Source organism: Aotus nancymaae, unplaced genomic scaffold (genome assembly GCF_030222135.1).
Source record: "Aotus nancymaae isolate 86718 unplaced genomic scaffold, 86718_ANA_hifiasm-v0.15.2.pri h1tg000036l, whole genome shotgun sequence".
Taxonomy (NCBI): domain Eukaryota; kingdom Metazoa; phylum Chordata; class Mammalia; order Primates; family Aotidae; genus Aotus; species Aotus nancymaae.
Genome location: NW_026988450.1, coordinates 24,309,497 through 24,328,824, shown reverse-complemented (window position 1 = coordinate 24,328,824; position 19,328 = coordinate 24,309,497). Strand labels below are relative to the sequence as shown.

Sequence of the window (19,328 nt, the reverse complement as noted above, 5' to 3'; positions counted from 1 at the left end):
TGCAAAAATAACTTGCATTTATCTCTTACGTCAAAGATGTTAAAAGTACTTTGTATTTCGTGTAATTGTTTCAGCATTAAGTGACTTAAATTAAAAGTCCATTGTCTCCAAGACACTTGACTATTTTAATTATCTTTGCACAGTACATTCACTACCATACCTAGATGGGTATTTTAGTAATGCTATGAAGTCAAGTATCAGTAAAGCACAAAGAAAACCAACTGTAGTGAAATTTTGGGTGGAGAAGTGAGGGAAAAGTATGTAGGCATCACACTGCATCGAGATCTATTAGAGAATATACTTTATCACAGAACAAGAGGGATTTTGTTAAAATACATCAGCAGTTGATCACAAGGTGCTTCTCCATGACAAACCAGTGTCAATGACCCGATGAGTTTTAAAGAGCAGGGATAGTTTGGCTAATAGAGAACACCACTTTTTTGTGCTCATGCTGCTCTGCTTCCTCTAGGTGCTATGTCCATACACACAGCACCAAGAAAGAATTCAGAAACAGAAGGACATCACCTTTTGAATGCTTGCAGTTGCCCCTTTTCGTCATTCGAGATACCTTTCACTGGCCTGAGAATTCACACTGCCATTTTGGATGGAGGAATTTAAAGAAAATTGTCAATTACATAAAGGGAGCACTCACCCAGTTTAGAAAGCAAGTCTCAATTGTCGATGTGCAATCTTGACAGATTTGGGCACCTTGAATCCCAAGGTGTGGATGTATCTTCTACAAGGTGGAAACTGTGATAATACTATTATGTTTTGTGCCCTGAGTATAACTTGCAATGGTGGGTGCTCAGGAATTCTTGTCGCTGGCTTTAAAATATTATGTGTTGCATCATGTTTTTTCTTAAAACAGACATGGGAGCTATGTGATTTTTTTTATTTCTCAGCTGCTATAGCTGTTTCCATTTCAGTAAAATGGGGATAATAACACATACTCCCTAAGATTTTGGTGAGGCTTTAAATTTTGGAAAATTCTTTGTATAATTAAATAGCAGTCTCATTACAATAACTTATTACTCAGACCACCATAAAAAAAGAGCAATTGAAAGTATAAGTATGCAGTATGTATTTTCATAATTAAGGATAATTGGTGTTCAGCCCTCTGTAAATCTTTTAGTGAGTTTGTCTGGGGTTGAGGGTGGAAGGCAGGAAGGAAAATGAACAGATGCAGTGCTGTGGAATTGACACGAGCCTGTCAGCTCTCTATAAGCATGTCGGTGGGAACAGTGTCTTCCATGTATACTCAAGAGATTATTGTCAGCTTCTGCCCATTTGCAAGGAAGAGGGCCAACTGCGTTGCATGTGACCTTGACCTCACCTTACGAGGAGAAAAGTGGCAGATGGGTGGAGTGGTAGCCAAAGTATGCACATGACTTGCTGAGAGCTGAAGGCCCAAGAAGTCTGAGGCCTCTGTCTCAGCCCCAGAGCCACCCCTTTCTGGACCACAGGCCTCCTTGAGTTCCCAGGGCCTGGACATCTTGTGGCACACATCCTGTTTCTTTACAGCCCACTCCCTATAAAATCACAATGCAGCAGGGACGCTTTTTTTGCTGTTTTTATTTTTCCATTTTTTTCTCCTCTCTTAGAAGAATAGCCACTTTTTTAATGAAAATTTGTTCCCATTTATAAAAAATAACATGATTTTTATAAACAATCCTGAGGTATATAAAAAAGGAAAAAAAAAAATCTGGAAGCTACAGAACCAGACAACTGCCTTGTCTTGACTTTGATACCTACAAAACACTTCTTGTGCAAATCCATGTTTTCCATAGCTGTAAATGGCTACATGGAAGTGACTTTGTGTAGTGCAACCTAAGCATCAGAAGCTGTTTCAAACTTGGAAGTTTTAATGAGTGATGACAGATCATTAAAAATGTTATCATCTATAGGTTCTCCCCTTGCAGTGTACTTCTTTAAATTTTCACACACATACAGTAGTCAGCTTATTTCCTTATACAAGTATATACTTCCTATGTCTTAGTTACACCACATAATTTGAATAAGCAGATTAATTATGATATTGTGACCAGTGTTCCATCAACATGAATTTTGCCTCTGTATTCTGCAAGGAGGCAGAAAGAATGTAATTATTAGGGAAACCAGAACTGTCTATATTCTGTATTATCTTAAAAGCAGCCTTTCCATAATAAATAAACTTTTCCCCTAGAAAATGAAATGTGTACTTAGTCAAAGACTTATGAATATATCTTTTTAAAAATAGAAAAGGTTAATCTGATTTAGCAAAATATAAAGTACAGACCTTTAAGCCTTACTTTTTATCACCTCCTTTCTCTTTTTTTAATTTTTTTGGCAGGCCCTGATTACGTCAAACAGAGATTTCAGGAAGGTGTAGATGCTAAAGAAAATCCAGAAGAAAAGGTACCAGAAAAGCCACCTACACCAAAGGAATCTCCTCATTTTTATCGCAAAGGCACGACACCCCCAAGATCTCCTGAGACAAGTCCCATGCACAGCCACTCTCCCACTTCCTCCCCAAAGCCCGTGAAGAAGCAAAACCCCAGCTCAGGGGCGAGACTCAACCAAGACAAAAGGAGTGTGGCTGATGAGCAGGTGATGGCCATTGTCAATAAGCCCTTGATGTCAAAGGCTCCCACGAAGGAGGCAGGAGCGGCTGTGCCCCAGTCCAAGTACTCTGGCCGCCACCACACCCCTAACCCCAGTAATGGGGAGCTGCATTCTCAGTATCACGGCTACTACGTGAAGCTGAATGCCCCCCAGCACCCTCCAGTAGACGTGGAGGACGGCGATGGATCCAGCCAGTCTTCCTCAGCACTGGTGCACAAGCCATCCGCTAACAAGTGGAGTCCCTCCAAATCTGTGACAAAACCAGTTGCCAAAGAAAGCAAAGCTGAGCCAAAAGCTAAGAAGTCTGAACTTGCTATACCAAAGAATCCAGCAAGCAATGATTCATGTCCTGCTTTGGAAAAAGAAGCCAATTCAGTAAGTCCTGCAAGTACTGTTTTTCTCTGTCTTCCCTTTGGTTCTTTCAGCTAGCTATGTGAGGTGACTGTGCATCTTGATCACAGCCAAGCTAACCAAGGTTCTAGGAGCACAGGGTTGTTTAGAGCAGCACATAACACGTTTGTAGCTTGAGACAGCAAAGAGCTCTCCAGGCAGAAATTCCCCCCACCACCCCTGTGTTCACTTAGCCCCCCTGTAGACGTAATTCAGGTAGGTAAGACCTGACCAGCTTAGCACAGCATCTTAACACATTTTAGCAAGGCTTTAACAGTGTGTCTTGGTGAGCTTCCTGGTAGCTTGCTCTCTGATTGCTGGAAAGGAATCATGACCCCTGCCAAGAGCCAGCCGCTCTCAGAACTCTAGGAAAAGGGTGCCACCAAGTTCTTAGCCCTCCTGTTTTCCCCACAGCGCTTAGCATCTTTACACAAAAGAAAGTCTCCTCTAGCCTTTGTGAATTCTTCTCATACATGTCTAGTTTAGATTTTCATTAGCCAGTCTTCGCAGCTTGAACATTTTTCTTTCCCAAAAGAGAACTAAAAATTTCCAACAGTTCAAGAGAATTTCTTTGGTCTTCTGTCTTCAATGTGTGAGAACTCTTACAATTTCATTTTTCTGGTAGATGCGGGTTATTAGTATCAATTCGTCTTGAGCATTTAAGATATTTATTATTCAGCCACAAAAGCTCTGTGTTATTGAAAAATCTTTATATACCCTCTTTCAAATGAGAATTTTTGAATAATATATGCAATTAGTATTTTATCAAATTCTATAGAGTTTATAAAATTTGAAGCTAACTAATTATTGATTAAAAAATTAATCAGTGACCTCTTGAGCTGGTCACATCCCTTTAGAACAGAAGTGTTAAACGTTGCACACCTTGTGTTCACTAGTAATTACAGAGACATATTTGCATAATGGTGCGAACTAGTATCTTGGCCAACAAGAATATAGCACAGCCATCAGTTTCTTATTTTTGTCTGTGTATTCACAGGATTAAACAATTAAAATTTCTCTGTTCAATTAACTTATGCTTGAAATTTCTTAAGTGCATTTATTGTGCTAATATCTATAAAACACTAGTTCTGGTTCTCTTCTTTTTTTCAAACTTTCAACTTTTTAATTAGCCAAACATAAATTATTCAGATTAACTTGGCTAACTTCCTAAGAGTCCACCTACATGGAGAAAAATTATTTTCAAAACAGACTAACTTTATGACTCTGACTCTTCAGTAAGCATTCAAAGATTTTTTTTATCATTAATATGTCAGTATCTTGATATTACAACTATAATAACCACTATTGAATTTGTTAAATGTAATGGGTACTTCTCATTTGACTTTCAGCATGTTTATCCTCAGGTTAATAAGGCCTTGCATATATTAATATTAGTTTGCCTGATTTACAAGGGGGAAAATTCAAACAAGGCAAGGCCATGTTTTTTACACCTTGAGTACCCATTTGTGGGCTTTAGTTGACTTCTAGAACTCTACAAGGGGAAGCATATGCCCCAGTGTCCTATACATTAGGCTGTGATAGGGGGAAAAAATGTTGAATTACCCAGCTCTTACCTGAAAGAGGCTCTCTGTAAAGCAGTGGTATATATATATATGTTTGGTAAATTCACAGCCTCCTCATTTAGAAAAAAAAATCTGTTTTACTTATGTGCAGAATCCTCTGATACTTTGAGTCAGCCAACCATACTCCATGACAGTGGTTGGTCCTTAGGATTCCCCTCTACACCCCAAGGGGGAAAGGAGACCCCAGCAGGTCCACAGCCACCCTGGGCTTTAGACTGCCTCTGCAAAATTCAAGATTGACTCGACACCTTCATGTGGCTCTAACAATTAACATTGTCTTCCTAATAGTATAACAGAAAGCTGGCTTCCCTACTCCTAAGAGTTAGGAAGTGACACAGTCATCATAAAAGTTGTCAGTGGATGACCTTTAAGACAGTGGAGTACTACATACAGTTTTAAGAAAAAGACACTGTAGAAGTTAGACATTTGTAAATAATTTTAAAATTCACAGACGTGAACTTTGTTGCCACACTTCCTTGGTTCAAATCTCAGCTCTGTTGCTTACCGGCTGTGTGACCCTGGACAGTTTACTAATTGCTTTGTGCCTCGGTTTCCTCATCTGTACCTGTCACAGGGTTGTTGTGAAGATTAAATGAGTTAATACTTTAGAAGTTCTTAGCATAGTGCCTAGCACAGAATAAGTGCTCAAAAAACATTGGCTATTATAATGATGTTTGTTTCAACACAATGCTACTTGAAGCATAAGCAGTTCAGAAATACTCAAATAGATTTGATCCATCCTCAGGATCACCCTGGATACTGATCGCCTAGAAATACAGAAAATCTCCTGGGACACAGACTAACACAGGAAATTAGTTAACTTGAGTATAAGAGGTAGGAGAAGGGAGGCTGTGGCGTTGATTTCTTCCTTGAGGAAGATTTTCCTCAAGAAATTTCTGTCACCCCTGTGGGCAATGGTTGCATATGGACTCATGTCCTAGGGGCACACATTCTACGTGATCCTGAGATTTTTGTAGGTTTTTTGCAGCATGACAACTCTGGTAGGATCAGAGGAGGCATCTTTAGCATCTTACCGTCAAGTAGACAAGTGAGGAGTTTGCCAATTAGGTATCTCAGCCCATTCTGAAAAACAACTGCCCTTTTTTTTCAGCTATTCCTGTGATTCATTTCCAAGTTTGCTTTGTGGTTTATCTAATCTTTCTTTTGAATTTGTGTAAAATTTAAAGCATCCCCATCAAATCGAGTTTGAACCTCACCCCAAGAAAAGGTAAATATGTATAATTAAACTTTGCTATTAATACTTAAACTTTGCTCTTATGTGTTTCTAACTAGAGAAGCTTTAGATTTCACATAAACCATAATAACTCTTCTAGCAGAAAATTCCTCACAGTTATAAATATGAGTGAGAATCTCTTAAATAAAAAAAAAATTAATTTCATTTGTTAGGATTTCTTTCCGTATTTTGCTTTCCTGTTTTTTATTTTCTTACCGCCTGAAAATTTCTCTTCCAATCAAGACTTACCCTTTGCCCTGCTACAGCTTCTTGTATTACACCTGTCCCAGTCAGTCTTGAAAAGCAAGACTGATTTTTTTTTCATTTTGCTATTTTAAGCTATAACTGGTCACCACAGTCATATTTATGGGACTTTCTTTACCTTAGAGCTTTTTACCCTGTATCCTGTGCCTAGATATATAAAGAACACCGAGGCCAGGGCTTGGTATCTGTCACTGAACATAGCATCCTGGATTTTTATTTTTCACCTGGTTGCTGTTTGACTCTTTCATGTCTAGTTTGCTCTCATCTTCACTGAGTCACCTTTAAAAATAGTTTTCTAAGTGGAGCTACCCTGGTAGGATAAATATATATGTGTGTATATATTAGAATATATACAGGAGAAATGTGTGTGTACAATAGAAAAAATATATATGTATGGATGTTTCATTTTGGATAAAGCACTCATTAACTATTCATTGAATCTGGATTGCCAGTACAATGATATGTGAGCTAAAAACTGAAGAAAAGATAGTAAACTAAATTCAAATCAAGAGAATATACAGATTCAAAATACTAATTCAAAGGGATTAGATAAATTCACAGAATCTTATAAGGATTTATTAAATGGGAGTTAAGGTTCAGGTACCCCTTAGACTTTAGAAGTGGTCTTCATGGAAGGGACGTTCTCTGCTATTTCACTTTCCTGGGTCCACTGTAAGACACCGAAGTCTATGTTGTATTGTTCTAACCAGGTGTATTTTTCCTCATCTTTCATAGCACTAAATTAGCTTTGAGAATTATAAAATAAATCCACTAGCCCAGAAGGGTTGAAACAATCCAAAATTCTTAAAACACTCATGAACAAAATCTAATCTAAGTATATAGTAGTACACGTGGAACCTCCAGAATGCTCCCAAATCTGGTTATGATGTGAAGTGAAAGAAGCCAGGCACAGAAAGACAAATTTTGCATGTTCTCCCTTATTTGTAGGAGCTAAAAATTAAAACGATCAAACTCATGGAGACGGAGAGTAGAAGGATGGTTACCAGAGGCTGGAAGGAAAGTGAAGACGTGGGGAGAACGGGGGTGGTTAATGGACGCAAAAAACATAGAACGAATAAGATCTACTACTTGATAGCACAACAGGGTGACTATAGTCAATAATTTAATTGTACATTTAAAAATAACTAAAAGAGAGCCGAGCATGGTGGCTCACGCCTGTAATCCCAACACTTTGGGAGGCTGGGATTACTTAAGATCAGGGATTCGAGACCAGCCTGGCCAACGTGATGAAACCCTGAATCTACTAAAAATACAAAAATTAGCAATGCATCATGGTGAACACCTGTAGTCCCAGCTATTCAGGAGGCTGAGGCAGAAGAATCACTTGAAGCCAGGAGGTGGAGGTTGCAGTGAGCCAAGATCGCACCACTACATTCCAGCCTGGGTGGCAAGAGCAAGACTCCACCTCAAAAAATAAAATAACTAAAAGAGTATAATTGGATTGTTTGGAACACAAGGAATAAACCCTTTAGATGATGCATACCTCATTACCCTGATGTGATTATTACACATTGTATGCCTGTATCAAAACATCTCATATACCCTATAAATAGATACAACTACTGTGTATCCACAAAAATTTTAAATTTTGTAAATCTCCAAAATTTGAAACCTTTCCAGCACCAACATGATGCTCAAAGGAAATGCTCATAGCAGCATTTTAGAATTTTGGATTTGGGATGCTCAACCTGTACATCAGGAAAAATCTGAAATCCCAAACACTTAGGGTCCCAAGCATTTCAGGTAAGGGATGCTCAGCCTGTAATACCATTCCCTTAATCTGTTCTCGGTTGTGGCATTGAAAGAGCATCTCCACTATTTTCTGAGTTATAAGAATTTCCTGTAATATTTCTATGCTCTAAATTAACTATAATGGAGGAGTTGCACAGCTTAGGACTCTACTGTTAATTTAGAACACAACTATTCTAAAAGAGCAGTTGGTTATTATCAAAATTTGATATTTTTCTGATACTGTGGAAATTAAAGAATATAGATGAAAATGTCATTTTTAAGAACTTAATGGGAAATTGGCGTTAAACTAAGGCCTGCATCTTTAATAGACTTATAGAGAAAAGAGCATGGAGCTCCGAAATGGCCAAACTAAAGCTTAATTCGAGTTCTAATATGTTCCGACTGACTGAGGAAACTAGAGCAAGACACTTATCCTCTTAAGCTCCGTAAAATGGAACTAATAATCACATGTGAAGAATAAACAACAACAAAAAAATCTACTCAGAGATGCTTAGCCCACTGTCCGGCATTATAAAAACCTATAATAAATGTTTATTTTCCTCCCATTTACTTGGGGTTTAAGAACTGATGCTTTTCCTCTTCCTAAATAGTCCCCACTTAAAGGGGACTCATGTTTACTTCCTCTCCCTCTCCCATGTTACTCATTACCCCATTTGTTCTTCATTTAATTCAGTGATTTAATCTGTTTTGTTTAACAACCCACATTTGGGTCAGGCACTGTGGTTCACACCTGGAATCCCAGCACTTTAGGAGGCCAAGATGGCAGAATCGCTTGAGGCCAGAAAGTTGAGACCAGCCTGGACAACATAGTGAGACCTCATCTCCAGGTTTGGTGGCATGCACCTGTGGTTTCAGCTACTCAGGTGGCTGAGGTGGTAGGATAGCTTGAACCTGGGAGGTCAAGGCCATGATGGGCTAAGATCACACCACTGCATTCCACCCTGGATGACAGAAGATCTTGTCTTTAACCAAAACAACCCATATCCACAGCACTTGGAAAAGTGCTGGAAGATAGTAGGGTCTCATTAAATATTGGTTGCCTGAATGAATTGGGCAATGTCATGTGTCTGTGCACTGGGTACATAGTTGGGAATAAGACAGGGCCCCTGCTACTGAAGCTCCGAGTCTTGTGGGGGGAAATAGCAGTTAAACAACAAAGAACAATGAAGTGTGAAACATGTTATTATAGAGAAAGAGAAGGGTCCTCTAACCTCTACCATGGGGATGTGGCCTCAAGTCAGGGAAGAGACCTTCTTGATAAGTGATGAGTGACTCAAACCCTAGACCCTAACTGATGAGTGTTTGACTAATGACAGCTCCAGTCTCCCTTATTCACTTACCCCACATCCCAAAAACATTAATACCTTTGAAGCCACTGTTTCAGTATAGTCTCCTTCAACATCCAAATGGAGTCCACTGTTTCCTCATCTGTAAAATAAGGACAATAAAACTACCTGCCTCATAAAGCCAGTTTAGAACACTTTTAATGCTATATAAGAATTAGACACTATTTTAACAGTAAATACCACCATCATGTCTTTGTAATAAAGGTGGCTTCTTCAAGGAGCAGATCTGAAAAGATGGGTTATATGAAGTTGGTTTGTTTAAACAAGTAAAATTTGGGGCCCTTGGACTATCTGGTATTATGATATTTATCAAAATCGGATCCTGTAGTTTGTAAAATATAACTTGATTTCTGAAATGTTGTGGTTGTGGTTAGAAAAATTTTAAAAGCTAGGGGTGAAGATAACTTCTGAACATCTCCAACTTCTCACTTACAGCTTTTACTTAATGGAAAGGGTGGTGTCCAAACAGAGGACCAGGGAGAAAACAAGAGGTAGAGAACCTCGCTTTGAGTTTTCCCTGAATTTTTCCTTGGGGGAGATCAGTTGTTTAAAACATTTTTAAACCAATTCAAGCCTGGATTCATTTTTAAGTGAAAGTTCTGAAATGTCTCCATCTAAACATAGCATTGCCATTTTTAGTCTATACCTTTTGGAACTGCTATCATCTTTTATGCCTTATTTACTGCAATCGTATTAATTTTCTTATTTTTTCAGTAATTGGCTTTGGTGCTATCTTGATGTTAACATAGAAAAGTTACAATTATTTTGTTCTGTTTCATTTTCAGGGCCCTAATTCAATCATGATTGTCCTTGTCATGCTGTTGAATATCGGGTTGGCCATTCTTTTTGTTCACTTTCTAACTTGATTGGAATTAGGACAGGTAAGAATCGCCTTAATTTCTATCTAAAATCATAGTTAATAACATTCTTTTCTCATGTTCAAATTTGCTATTTTTTTAACAATGACATATTGTCCTTCACTTTAATTTTGGCTATGCCTGAATGTGATTCAACATAGTTACTTAATGCTATAACTGTTTTGACCCTTCAGTGAAGTCATGACAACTAGTGGTGTTAGCCCACAGTTCTCTGCAGTGGTGCCGTCAGCCCTTTAAATGGCCGACCCCAGGCAGACTCACACAGGGAAGGAGGCTTGGAATTAGGATGGGATCGCGAGAGAGATGAAACTTGGAAAATTCAGCCAGAGGACCTGTTCGGTTCCCCTGGGAATGCTTTGTGGCTTTGGGGTCCTCTGGGAGCTGAAGCACACAGCCATGTTGGAGAGCAAAACTTAATAATAATTCTTTTTTAAAATCTGCTGAAGCAGCCCCATCCGGCGAAGTTCTTGGCATTGGCTACTCCATCTGTCCTAGCAGAGTGTGACTAAACTGGAAATGTATGGAGCTGCATTTTTTTTTTTTTGATGGAAGTCAACAGCTGCCTTACTATTTTACCATCTGACGTTTTTAGTAGGGAGCTGGGGAAACGACTGCCCGAGGAATGCGGTCGGAGGATTGTGTTGCTGTGGACGTGGTTCCAACATTCACTCCTATCTCATTAGAAGAAATAGGTAGCAGCATCACTCACCAGTCTTATGCCATGACCTGCTGCTTTAACATCTCCTGGAATGTTCTGGGAGAGAACGTTTCGTTTGCTTGTGCACGACTCTGTTCATTTTTGCTGTTTATTTAAATATGATGTATAGTCATCTACCACCTGCAGTCCTGGCCGGATGAAATACACGTGTTGCATCTCAAGGAAAAGAAACAACAAAATGCTAGTGAAAATGTGCTTATTTTGATAGCAATATACCATCTTTTATGTCATTTATTCTTCCTACACTTATAAAAGGTTATTTATCTTTAAAATTTAGCAATTTGAAGACACTATGCCTTCCTAAGAACTAATTTAATTTTAAATATTTTTAACATTACTGAGGTGAATTATTTATGCACTTAGGAAGTGCTAAATTTTAAAAGCGAAAGACAACAGAATTCTAAGAAGTATAGTCCAAACGTTGCATGGATTGCAGTAATCAGTGTTTAAAGGATTCAGTTTCTTTGCTGACGTATTTTACAACCAAATAAAATCTTGTCGGTGGCTGTGTTAATTCCCATGAAAGTTAAGCAAGATGCTATTAATAAACTGCTCTGCTCTTTCTTGTTTTCTTTTTCCAACTTAAATGTCTGTTGAATACATTCAGGTAGAACATAAAACCTTGTTCAATCACTGCCTCTCAGTTTTCTGCCTTTCCTGTTTTTCAAAGTCCTTTTGTAATTTCATTTCAAATTTTATAGGCTTAGACATTTTTATTTCAAATATGTGTCTTTTGCAGTCTTTTGTCATTCTGACATTTCTGGGGTTTTGCCGTTTTACAATTTACCCTTTATTATTCAGAAGCATGCTTACGTAGAGAAACTAAATGGTCTTTATCAAAGTAATTACTTAAAAAGAAATCAGGGGAGGAAAGGTATCTATCTTATTAAATCTTTTTAAAACATTACATTGCAGAGGGGGAGCTACTCTGAAATATTTTCATGATTTGCATGGTTTCATCAGATTTTGTTTTTTACATATTAGCTACCTTTTCAATGCAGAAGAGACAGTTCACACAATTCCCTTGTTAGCACAGATGTGCACTGAGTGTGTTGTCACCTGCAGGGTAGTAACCCAGTGATGTTTCTTGCAGAAGCGCAATATGTTGAAAATCATGGGTGTGACCAATATGGAATAAAGAAGAAGGCAGAAAGAGAGCAAATGAAAAATTACAACTTGTATATTCATTTTTTACATTTTGCTTTGACTTTTAAATTTAGGAAAGTCCGTTTTTACCTGAGAACAAACGTTTAAAGTTCCTGTGTCAGTCTCAGTACTCTCACCGCCCCTCCCGAATCCCATAGCTCCTTATGCTGGGAAAGCTGGTTTTTTAAAAAAAATAATAAAATATTTAATCTTATTAAGTGTTTATTTAAAATGTGTAATGCTTTGGAAATAATGGGTAACAGATAGAGGATATGTTTATAAAGTGAGCATGTTGGTCCCATTTATAAATATATGTATGATTTATAAGCTTTTTTAAAACAAAGCTCAAATTGTTGGTATTTTTCTAAAATGTGCACAGCTGTATTTTACATGAAGGCTCTTTCTAATGGGTTGTTATACTGTACTCAACATTTTGGACAGCACATGAAGTCTGCCAATGTACTTAATAAAACATGACTTTATTTAAAGTTTCTTGCTGTGAAAAAGAACTCCCTACCTGTGAGTTCCTTTATTTATAATCCTTGAAACCAAAATGTATAATGTACAGTTTTCACAACTGTATCTGCTCTAATAAAAAAAAGTTGGTTATTAATAAAGTGGAGGTGTGTTTTCTTTGTGAGTAAATTACTGTCTTGAGTTATATGGAATGGTTTGGTGGTGGTGTTGAAAGAGATCTGCTGAAAAATTAACAGCAGAAATAGAAGGGAAAAAATGCTCAAAGAAACCATGTGGCAGAAGGTAGTTATACTGCTCCACCAATTGTTTCTACGTTTCTTTCATCCTGGACCTTTCAAATAATTTTGCAAAATAAGGTTCATTGCTCTGCTTAATGCCTTCATTAATTGGATTAGTGCCTTATCCAGAGTTTAAAGACTGCTCTTATTTTTAAAGAAAACATGAAGTAAATCTCCCTCCTACATGGGCACTTTTCAATTAATTAGAATTTTTTTTTACCATTGTGCTCCAAATAAATTAATATGTTGCTGTGACCCCTGCCGCTTAGGTGCACTCCTGGAAGGTTAAGCACAATATGGGCTGAATAAACCCGCCACCACAGGGACTTCCAGCCGCTGTGCTCCCTTTGAAATCATCCAAGACGCCTGCCTAAGCTGCTGGCTCGACACGTAGGGAAGCCACCTGTGCACTATGATAAAAGGACCATCTCCAAAAAAGCTTCCCAGGGAGCTGCCATGGTGATTTTAAATTCCCAGATTCATCACCCCTGTTGATGGCTAAGATATTGGAGCCCCTCATATAAATAATGCACAGAGTTACCACCTCAAGGGCTAAACAGATTACTCAACTTCAGTAATTAGTCTCCTAGCAAATCCTAAAGGAAGAGAATGCAGAACAGACTTTGGAAGCAGGGAAGGGAAGCACAAGGTGCTAGAGAGATTGTTGATTCCAGATTCTTGTCCAAGCCACACATTTTGAGCACTGATGCCAAAGCTAAGGTGAAGCTTGTGTGGTTAGGAAGTTTGGAAAATATTCTACATGCCCTTTTAATGCAGTAACTGTTTCTCAAGAGTTGTGGCTAGCAGGCTCCCCAGGCATACCCTCCCTGCCATTTGCAGCTCTCCTGCCATGCTTCAGAAAGTTACATGGCCTCATCTTCCCAACTTAATAGGTGGCTGTAGACGTGGCATATTCTATTAGTACAGTGTAACAGTTCATCAGACTGTGTTTGGTTATTCCAGGTTTAAGAATTATATGTTCTGACAGTTTGCTCTCACCCCAAAGGTACTGAAATGCAATGGCCTCTATAGGGGTCTGGTTTACAGTAATAGGAGAAAATAGCAAAGATAGAGAAGACGATGAATACTGGTGAATGTTGTCAATATAGACAAAATTCTGGCTTTGGTCATGATTGATTGTGGATCCTTCTCTAATCCATGCCCTTGGTTTCCTCATCAGTAAATGGGTATAGTCACAGCACTGGTCTCACAGGGTGATGGTGAGAATGAAATGACCTTATTTATGTTAAATGTTTACTATAGTGCCTGGCACACAGTAACTGCCTTGTATATGTTTTTAACTGATTGAAAGAAGTAGGGATAAAATTATTAAATTCCTATTCATGTCTCAGACACACTGAAAAATATAGTAAGACTCCATTCTAAGGGTCTTTTTATAACGGCTAATTACTTCATGGGTCATGGGATGTCCTTGCTTTAGTGGTGACAAGTGAGTCTTTCTCGCTGGGAAAATTAAAGACCACACCTACAGAGTTCCTTCTCTGTGCTAACATGTGTTTTCCAGTATAGGAGAATATGAGACATTTGCTTTACAAAGAGCTTTCACATCAGTGTCTCATTGGATTCTTACAATCTCCCTGTGAAAGTTTTCCTGCAGTTAAATGACTTGCACAAGATCACATAGCCATAAAGTCATAAAAATCTGTATCAGAGTCCTAGATCTGATACTAAATCTTGTGCTTTTTCATTTCACATATTGGCTAGTATTATTCCACACTGTCACCCATCACCCATGAGGATGTGATGGCAAATACCATGAATCCAAGGCAGGAGTGTGGGTTGAATGAGCCCATTTCTATCATATGCTCTTTAATGCCTCTAAGTTGATATTACTATAGCAGAGTCTTTTAGAAGTTCTGAATAGCGTGTATTTACAATCCTACTGTTTCATCACTTTTAGCAAGGTATTTATATAGTAATATATTTGAACCTTATAAAATATGAACTATCATTACCAAAATTTAACATTTAAGTAATGGTGTTTTAGAGAGGCATGTTATACATGAACTTGGTATCTGTGTTTGAACTTGAGCTCAATAATTAACACGGAAGTTGCACATAAAACCTAGAAGACATAAAAAGGTTTGGACCAATGTTGTGGTATTCTTTTGATACCTTATGTCAATATTCCACAAACCTTCCCTGGTATTCTCTTGAATCTGAAGTCTGATTTAGATAAGCCATCATGGAATTAACATGAAAGTGAGGCCCTGAAATTTGTTCAGCTGGTGGTTGATAAAGCTGTTTGCCTAGTGTGGTAAAGAGTATATCAATCCTTGAATGGAGGCAGAGATGAACAGAAGATTATAACACTAATATATACATTCTTCCTTGTCCCTTGCCTCGACCCAAGCAAACTCGTTCATAAAATGTCAAGAACGATATTAAACATGTGCACTGGGATTCATGATGATATTTGCTTATGGGAAAACAGAGGAGTTCTTTGGTTTCAGGAATGTATATGTCACAGCCTTGCCACTTACAACATATATTTGGAAGAAAAGTCATAAATATCACATCATCTGCACATAAAAGTGGAAGCAAAGGTCAGGAGAAGCCGAAGATTATCTAATTATTTTATGGACATGATTAATTATTTTATGGACATGTTTTAACAACTGCTTCCGACCAGTAAAGCAAGTACCTACCTAGAAGTCACATAGCTGCTTTGGAAGTGGATAAAGCCCCCAAGGAGGTGCTCAAACATAGAACTGCTGTAGCACCAACAGGTGGTGGAATCTATGGCCTAAGAACTACAGATAAATCATAAAAGTAGTTTTGGCCAGATGCAGTGGTTCACGCCTGTAATTCCAGCACTTTGGGAGGCTGAGGCAGGCTGATCACCTGAGATCAGGAGTTCGAGACCAGCTTAACCAACATGGAGAAACCCCATCTCTACTACTAAACATAGAAAATTAGCCAGGTGTGGTGTCACATGCCTGCAATCCTAGCTACTTGGGAGGCTGAGGCAGGAGAATCGCTTGAACAGGGGAGGTGGAGGTTAGGTGAGCCAAGATCGTGCCATTGCACTCCAGCCTGGGCAACGAGAGAGAAACTACATCTCAAAAAAAAAAGGCAGTTTTACATCAGATAGTTGGACTAAATAAAAAGTCAAGATTGGAAACATTCTAATTCATACATTATCGAAAAGGAAGTCTGCTGTTACCCACTGAAACAAAGCAAGAATTTATAAAATCTCACACAATAGGGCACCAAAGAATGAGATATTTATGTGCTCAAAATAAGGTTTGATGTTATCTACATTCAATTTGTCATGATACAGCAAGTAATGTGGGGAATTCAGCATAATTTTTGTGTCTCAGTGTCAGCTTTATTCCATTCAAATTATTGTGTATAGAAATCGTTTTCCATTTTTACTAATAATCATGTTCATTTTTTTCTTCACAAAATAGTATTACTAATCTAAAATGCCCTGGCAGACTGTATTTGGGGGTTTTCATTGGTTCACTCAAACCATCAACAATTCACCTGGATTTGTTTTGACATTCGAAAGACTACCTGAGTAGGTTATAAAGGAAGCACGCCAAACCTTTCTGCTCCCCTGCTGCAAGCTTTCAGGAATGTTAACACTGCCTGTGTGTTCAGCACAGTTTAGTCCCTTAGTCCCCTGCAAAACCTGAGCTCTCCCTCTCACCTGACCGTAGCTCCTTGTCAGCATCGCCACACCAGTAGCATGCTGAGACTCAGAGTTCACCAGTGAAGTTTAACAGACAGGTCAGATTAGTTGGGGATATTAATTCAGTTAGAGAAGTGTAAGAATGACTGAATTTGGGCATCCTGATCTTCCTTTCTCAGATGTCATTTTTATTTAACCAAGCATACACTTCCTTTTGAGTCGTCCCCATATGGTATGCCAGCACCAAACACCATGTGTCCAATTCTGGTACACTCTAAGGATTGTTTTGGTGTCAAAATGGGAACAATAATATCTGCCTCATAGTGTTTTTAATAAGAATCCAATTAGGTAACTTTAGTAAACTCCTCAGCGCATAGTAGACTCTCAACATAGAGTAGATAGTATTATGTTAATAATGTCAGTTTTAGCATTTTTTTTTTTTGAGATGGAGTTTTGCTTTTGTCACCCAGGCTGGAGTGCAATGGCACGATCTCAGCTCACTGCAGCCTCCACTTCCCAGGTTCAAGTGATTCTCCTGCCTCAGCCTCCCAAGTAGCTAGGATTACAGGTGCTCACCACCACGCCCAGCTAATTTTTTGTACTTTTAGTAGAGACGGAGTTTCTCCATGTTGGTCAGGCTAGTCTCAAACTCCTGACCTCAAGTGATCCACCCGCCTTGGCCTCCCAAAGTCCTGGGATTACAGGCGTGAGCCACTGTACCCAGACTTATTAGCAATTTTTACTTACTTCTACATCGAACATTTATTATATGCTTAATTGATACTTCTTTAAATTCATTGAAATAAAAAATCCTACGAGCCTTAGGTCATTAAGCATCATCAGGTCCTGCCCTAAGAAATGTACTCTACATACAGAATCAAATTGTAGTTCACAAAATTAAATGGGTTTCTTCTCCAAAGCAAAGGGCAGATAAAATTCAAAGTTTTTTAATGGTAATCAGAAGGTACACTGGTGATTACTGATGCAGCTTTCGTAAGAGGCTTAGGAATATTCAATAACACAGAGTAGTCATTATATGCACTAAGTACAACCATACATTAATGTCTGTTACAAAGACTGCATGATAAAAGATACAATTAAGGTGTATAAGAAATGAGCCTGACAAAGCCTTGCCACAATGATTATACACTTGGTTGTAGAAACAAACTTCCTGGTGTGTGTAGAGCCTCAGGATTTTCACTGATATGCAGAAATGTGTTAACAGGCCTAGCTATTATGTTTAATCACTGTGGTTAGGAACACAGACAAATGGTTTTGGCTTTAAATAAAATTAATATATTTAATCAGAAATAATAGCATGGCAAAGTATCATGCTAGATCTTCCATAGCTGAGTAGTCAGGGTAGCAACCATTAGTTTATAAGTTCGGTGATTCATATGTATAAAGAATAGAAAAGATAAAAATGTATCTATTCCAGTTCAGTGTAGACATCCAGATAGCTAATCTCAAATCCTGTGTTAAGCTAAACTCTTGTGCTTTTCTTCAATAAGCAACAAGAAACAATTCTACTTTAAACGTATCAATTATTTTAAGGAAAATATGATATTAGATGAAAGTCACCTCCTGGGACTTTAAATATTAGCTTCTATGTCATTAAAACATTCGTGTTTTTTTTTTTTTGAGATGGAGTTTCACTGTTGTCGCCCAGACTGGAGTGCCATGGTGCACTCTCAGCTCACTGCAACCTCCGCCTCCTCCTGAGTTCAAGCAATTTTGCCTCAGCCTTCCCGAACAGGTGGGATTACAGGCACCTGCCACCACACCTGGTGAATTTTTGTATTTTTAGAAGAGATGGATTTCACCATGTTGGCCAGGCTGGTCTGAATTCCTGGCCCCAGGTGATCCACCCACCTCGGTCTCCCAGAGTGCTGGGATGATAGGGGTGAGCCACTGTGCCCAGGCCAGTAAAACATTCTTTTATCAAACTCATTCTATATTGACCACAATAGAAAGGAGACTATTTCAGTGGTTCTCAAACTTTAGCAAGCATTAGAATCACCTAGAAGTGAAAACAGCTTGTTGAGTTTCTGATCGATTAGGTGTAGGAATTTATATTTCTAATATGTTCCCAGGTGATGCCGATGCTGCAGATCAGGCAGCCACATCAAAGTGGTCCCTAAAGGAACTGCTGTAGTATTTAGTCAAGCAATCAACAAGTATTAGGCATCAACTACACACTCAAGGCCTTTTGCTTGGCTGTGTGTCATACAGTAAAGAAAAGAAAGACTGGAAAAGAATATGTACACACATCTAACATCTGTATAACAATTTATTATCATGTTATTTAATCCTTATAATAACTTAGAGAGCTAGCAGGTATTTCCTTTATTTTGCATATGAGAAAACCAAGGCACAGAGAGGTAGAGACAATTGCTTAACAGAACACAGCTGGTAAGTAACAGAGCCAAGAGTCCTACCCAGGTACTTCTGGCTCTAAGTCCTGAGTGTTGCTTCCTCTACATTTTAGGCAGCTTTAATTCTGTCTTCTGGCCACCAGGCATTAAAAACACAAAGCACAGTTGGAGAGTCCTTCTGCCTGCCATGAGGCAAGATAGCAGAAATGTTGAGTCCTTGTGTTAATTGGGACATTGATAATTGTGGTTGAAGGCAATGCATTTTCTGTCACATGAATGAGAGTTATTCTAAATCCATGTAGTAGTTTATAGACATTTCTCTCATACCAGATATGAAATTGGACCTCATTCTTTAAGATTTGCACACTCAAATACTTCGATTTATCAGACAGTTCTCACATTTGCAAACCTACACATAACTCCCTCTGTCCATCTGGGTAGACTTTCTTGCTTACTTTTGAAAGAAAAAAACTGTTAAAGATGACGATGGTGTCTGCACATACAGATTCCATCATGTCCTGCTGACCTCCCTTAGGAAGCCAGATTACTGGCAAGAAGGCAGAGACTGGCAAGAAGCAAGGGGGCTTTTAGGAAAACACATCCTGAT

General features: G+C 38.5%; 1 protein-coding gene across 5 annotated transcripts in view; it reads left to right on the top strand.

Annotated features, from left to right (window-relative positions):
• The window catches only part of JPH1 (junctophilin 1), a 79,298-nt gene extending 66,748 nt beyond the window's left edge, over window positions 1-12,550 (top strand). The window contains exons 4-6 of one of the 5 annotated variants that reach the window (XM_012450911.3): window positions 2,330-2,976; window positions 9,977-10,072; window positions 10,519-12,550. In XM_012450911.3, the coding sequence (XP_012306334.2) occupies window positions 2,330-2,976; window positions 9,977-10,057 (728 nt within the window). In that variant the 3' untranslated portion in view covers window positions 10,058-10,072; window positions 10,519-12,550. Of the gene's footprint in view, window positions 1-2,329; window positions 2,977-9,976; window positions 10,073-10,242 lie in introns of all 5 variants that reach the window. The other 4 variants (XM_012450910.2, XM_012450913.3, XM_012450912.3 and 1 more) reach the window with 4 other exon arrangements.
• The last annotated feature ends 6,778 nt before the right edge of the window (window positions 12,551-19,328 follow it).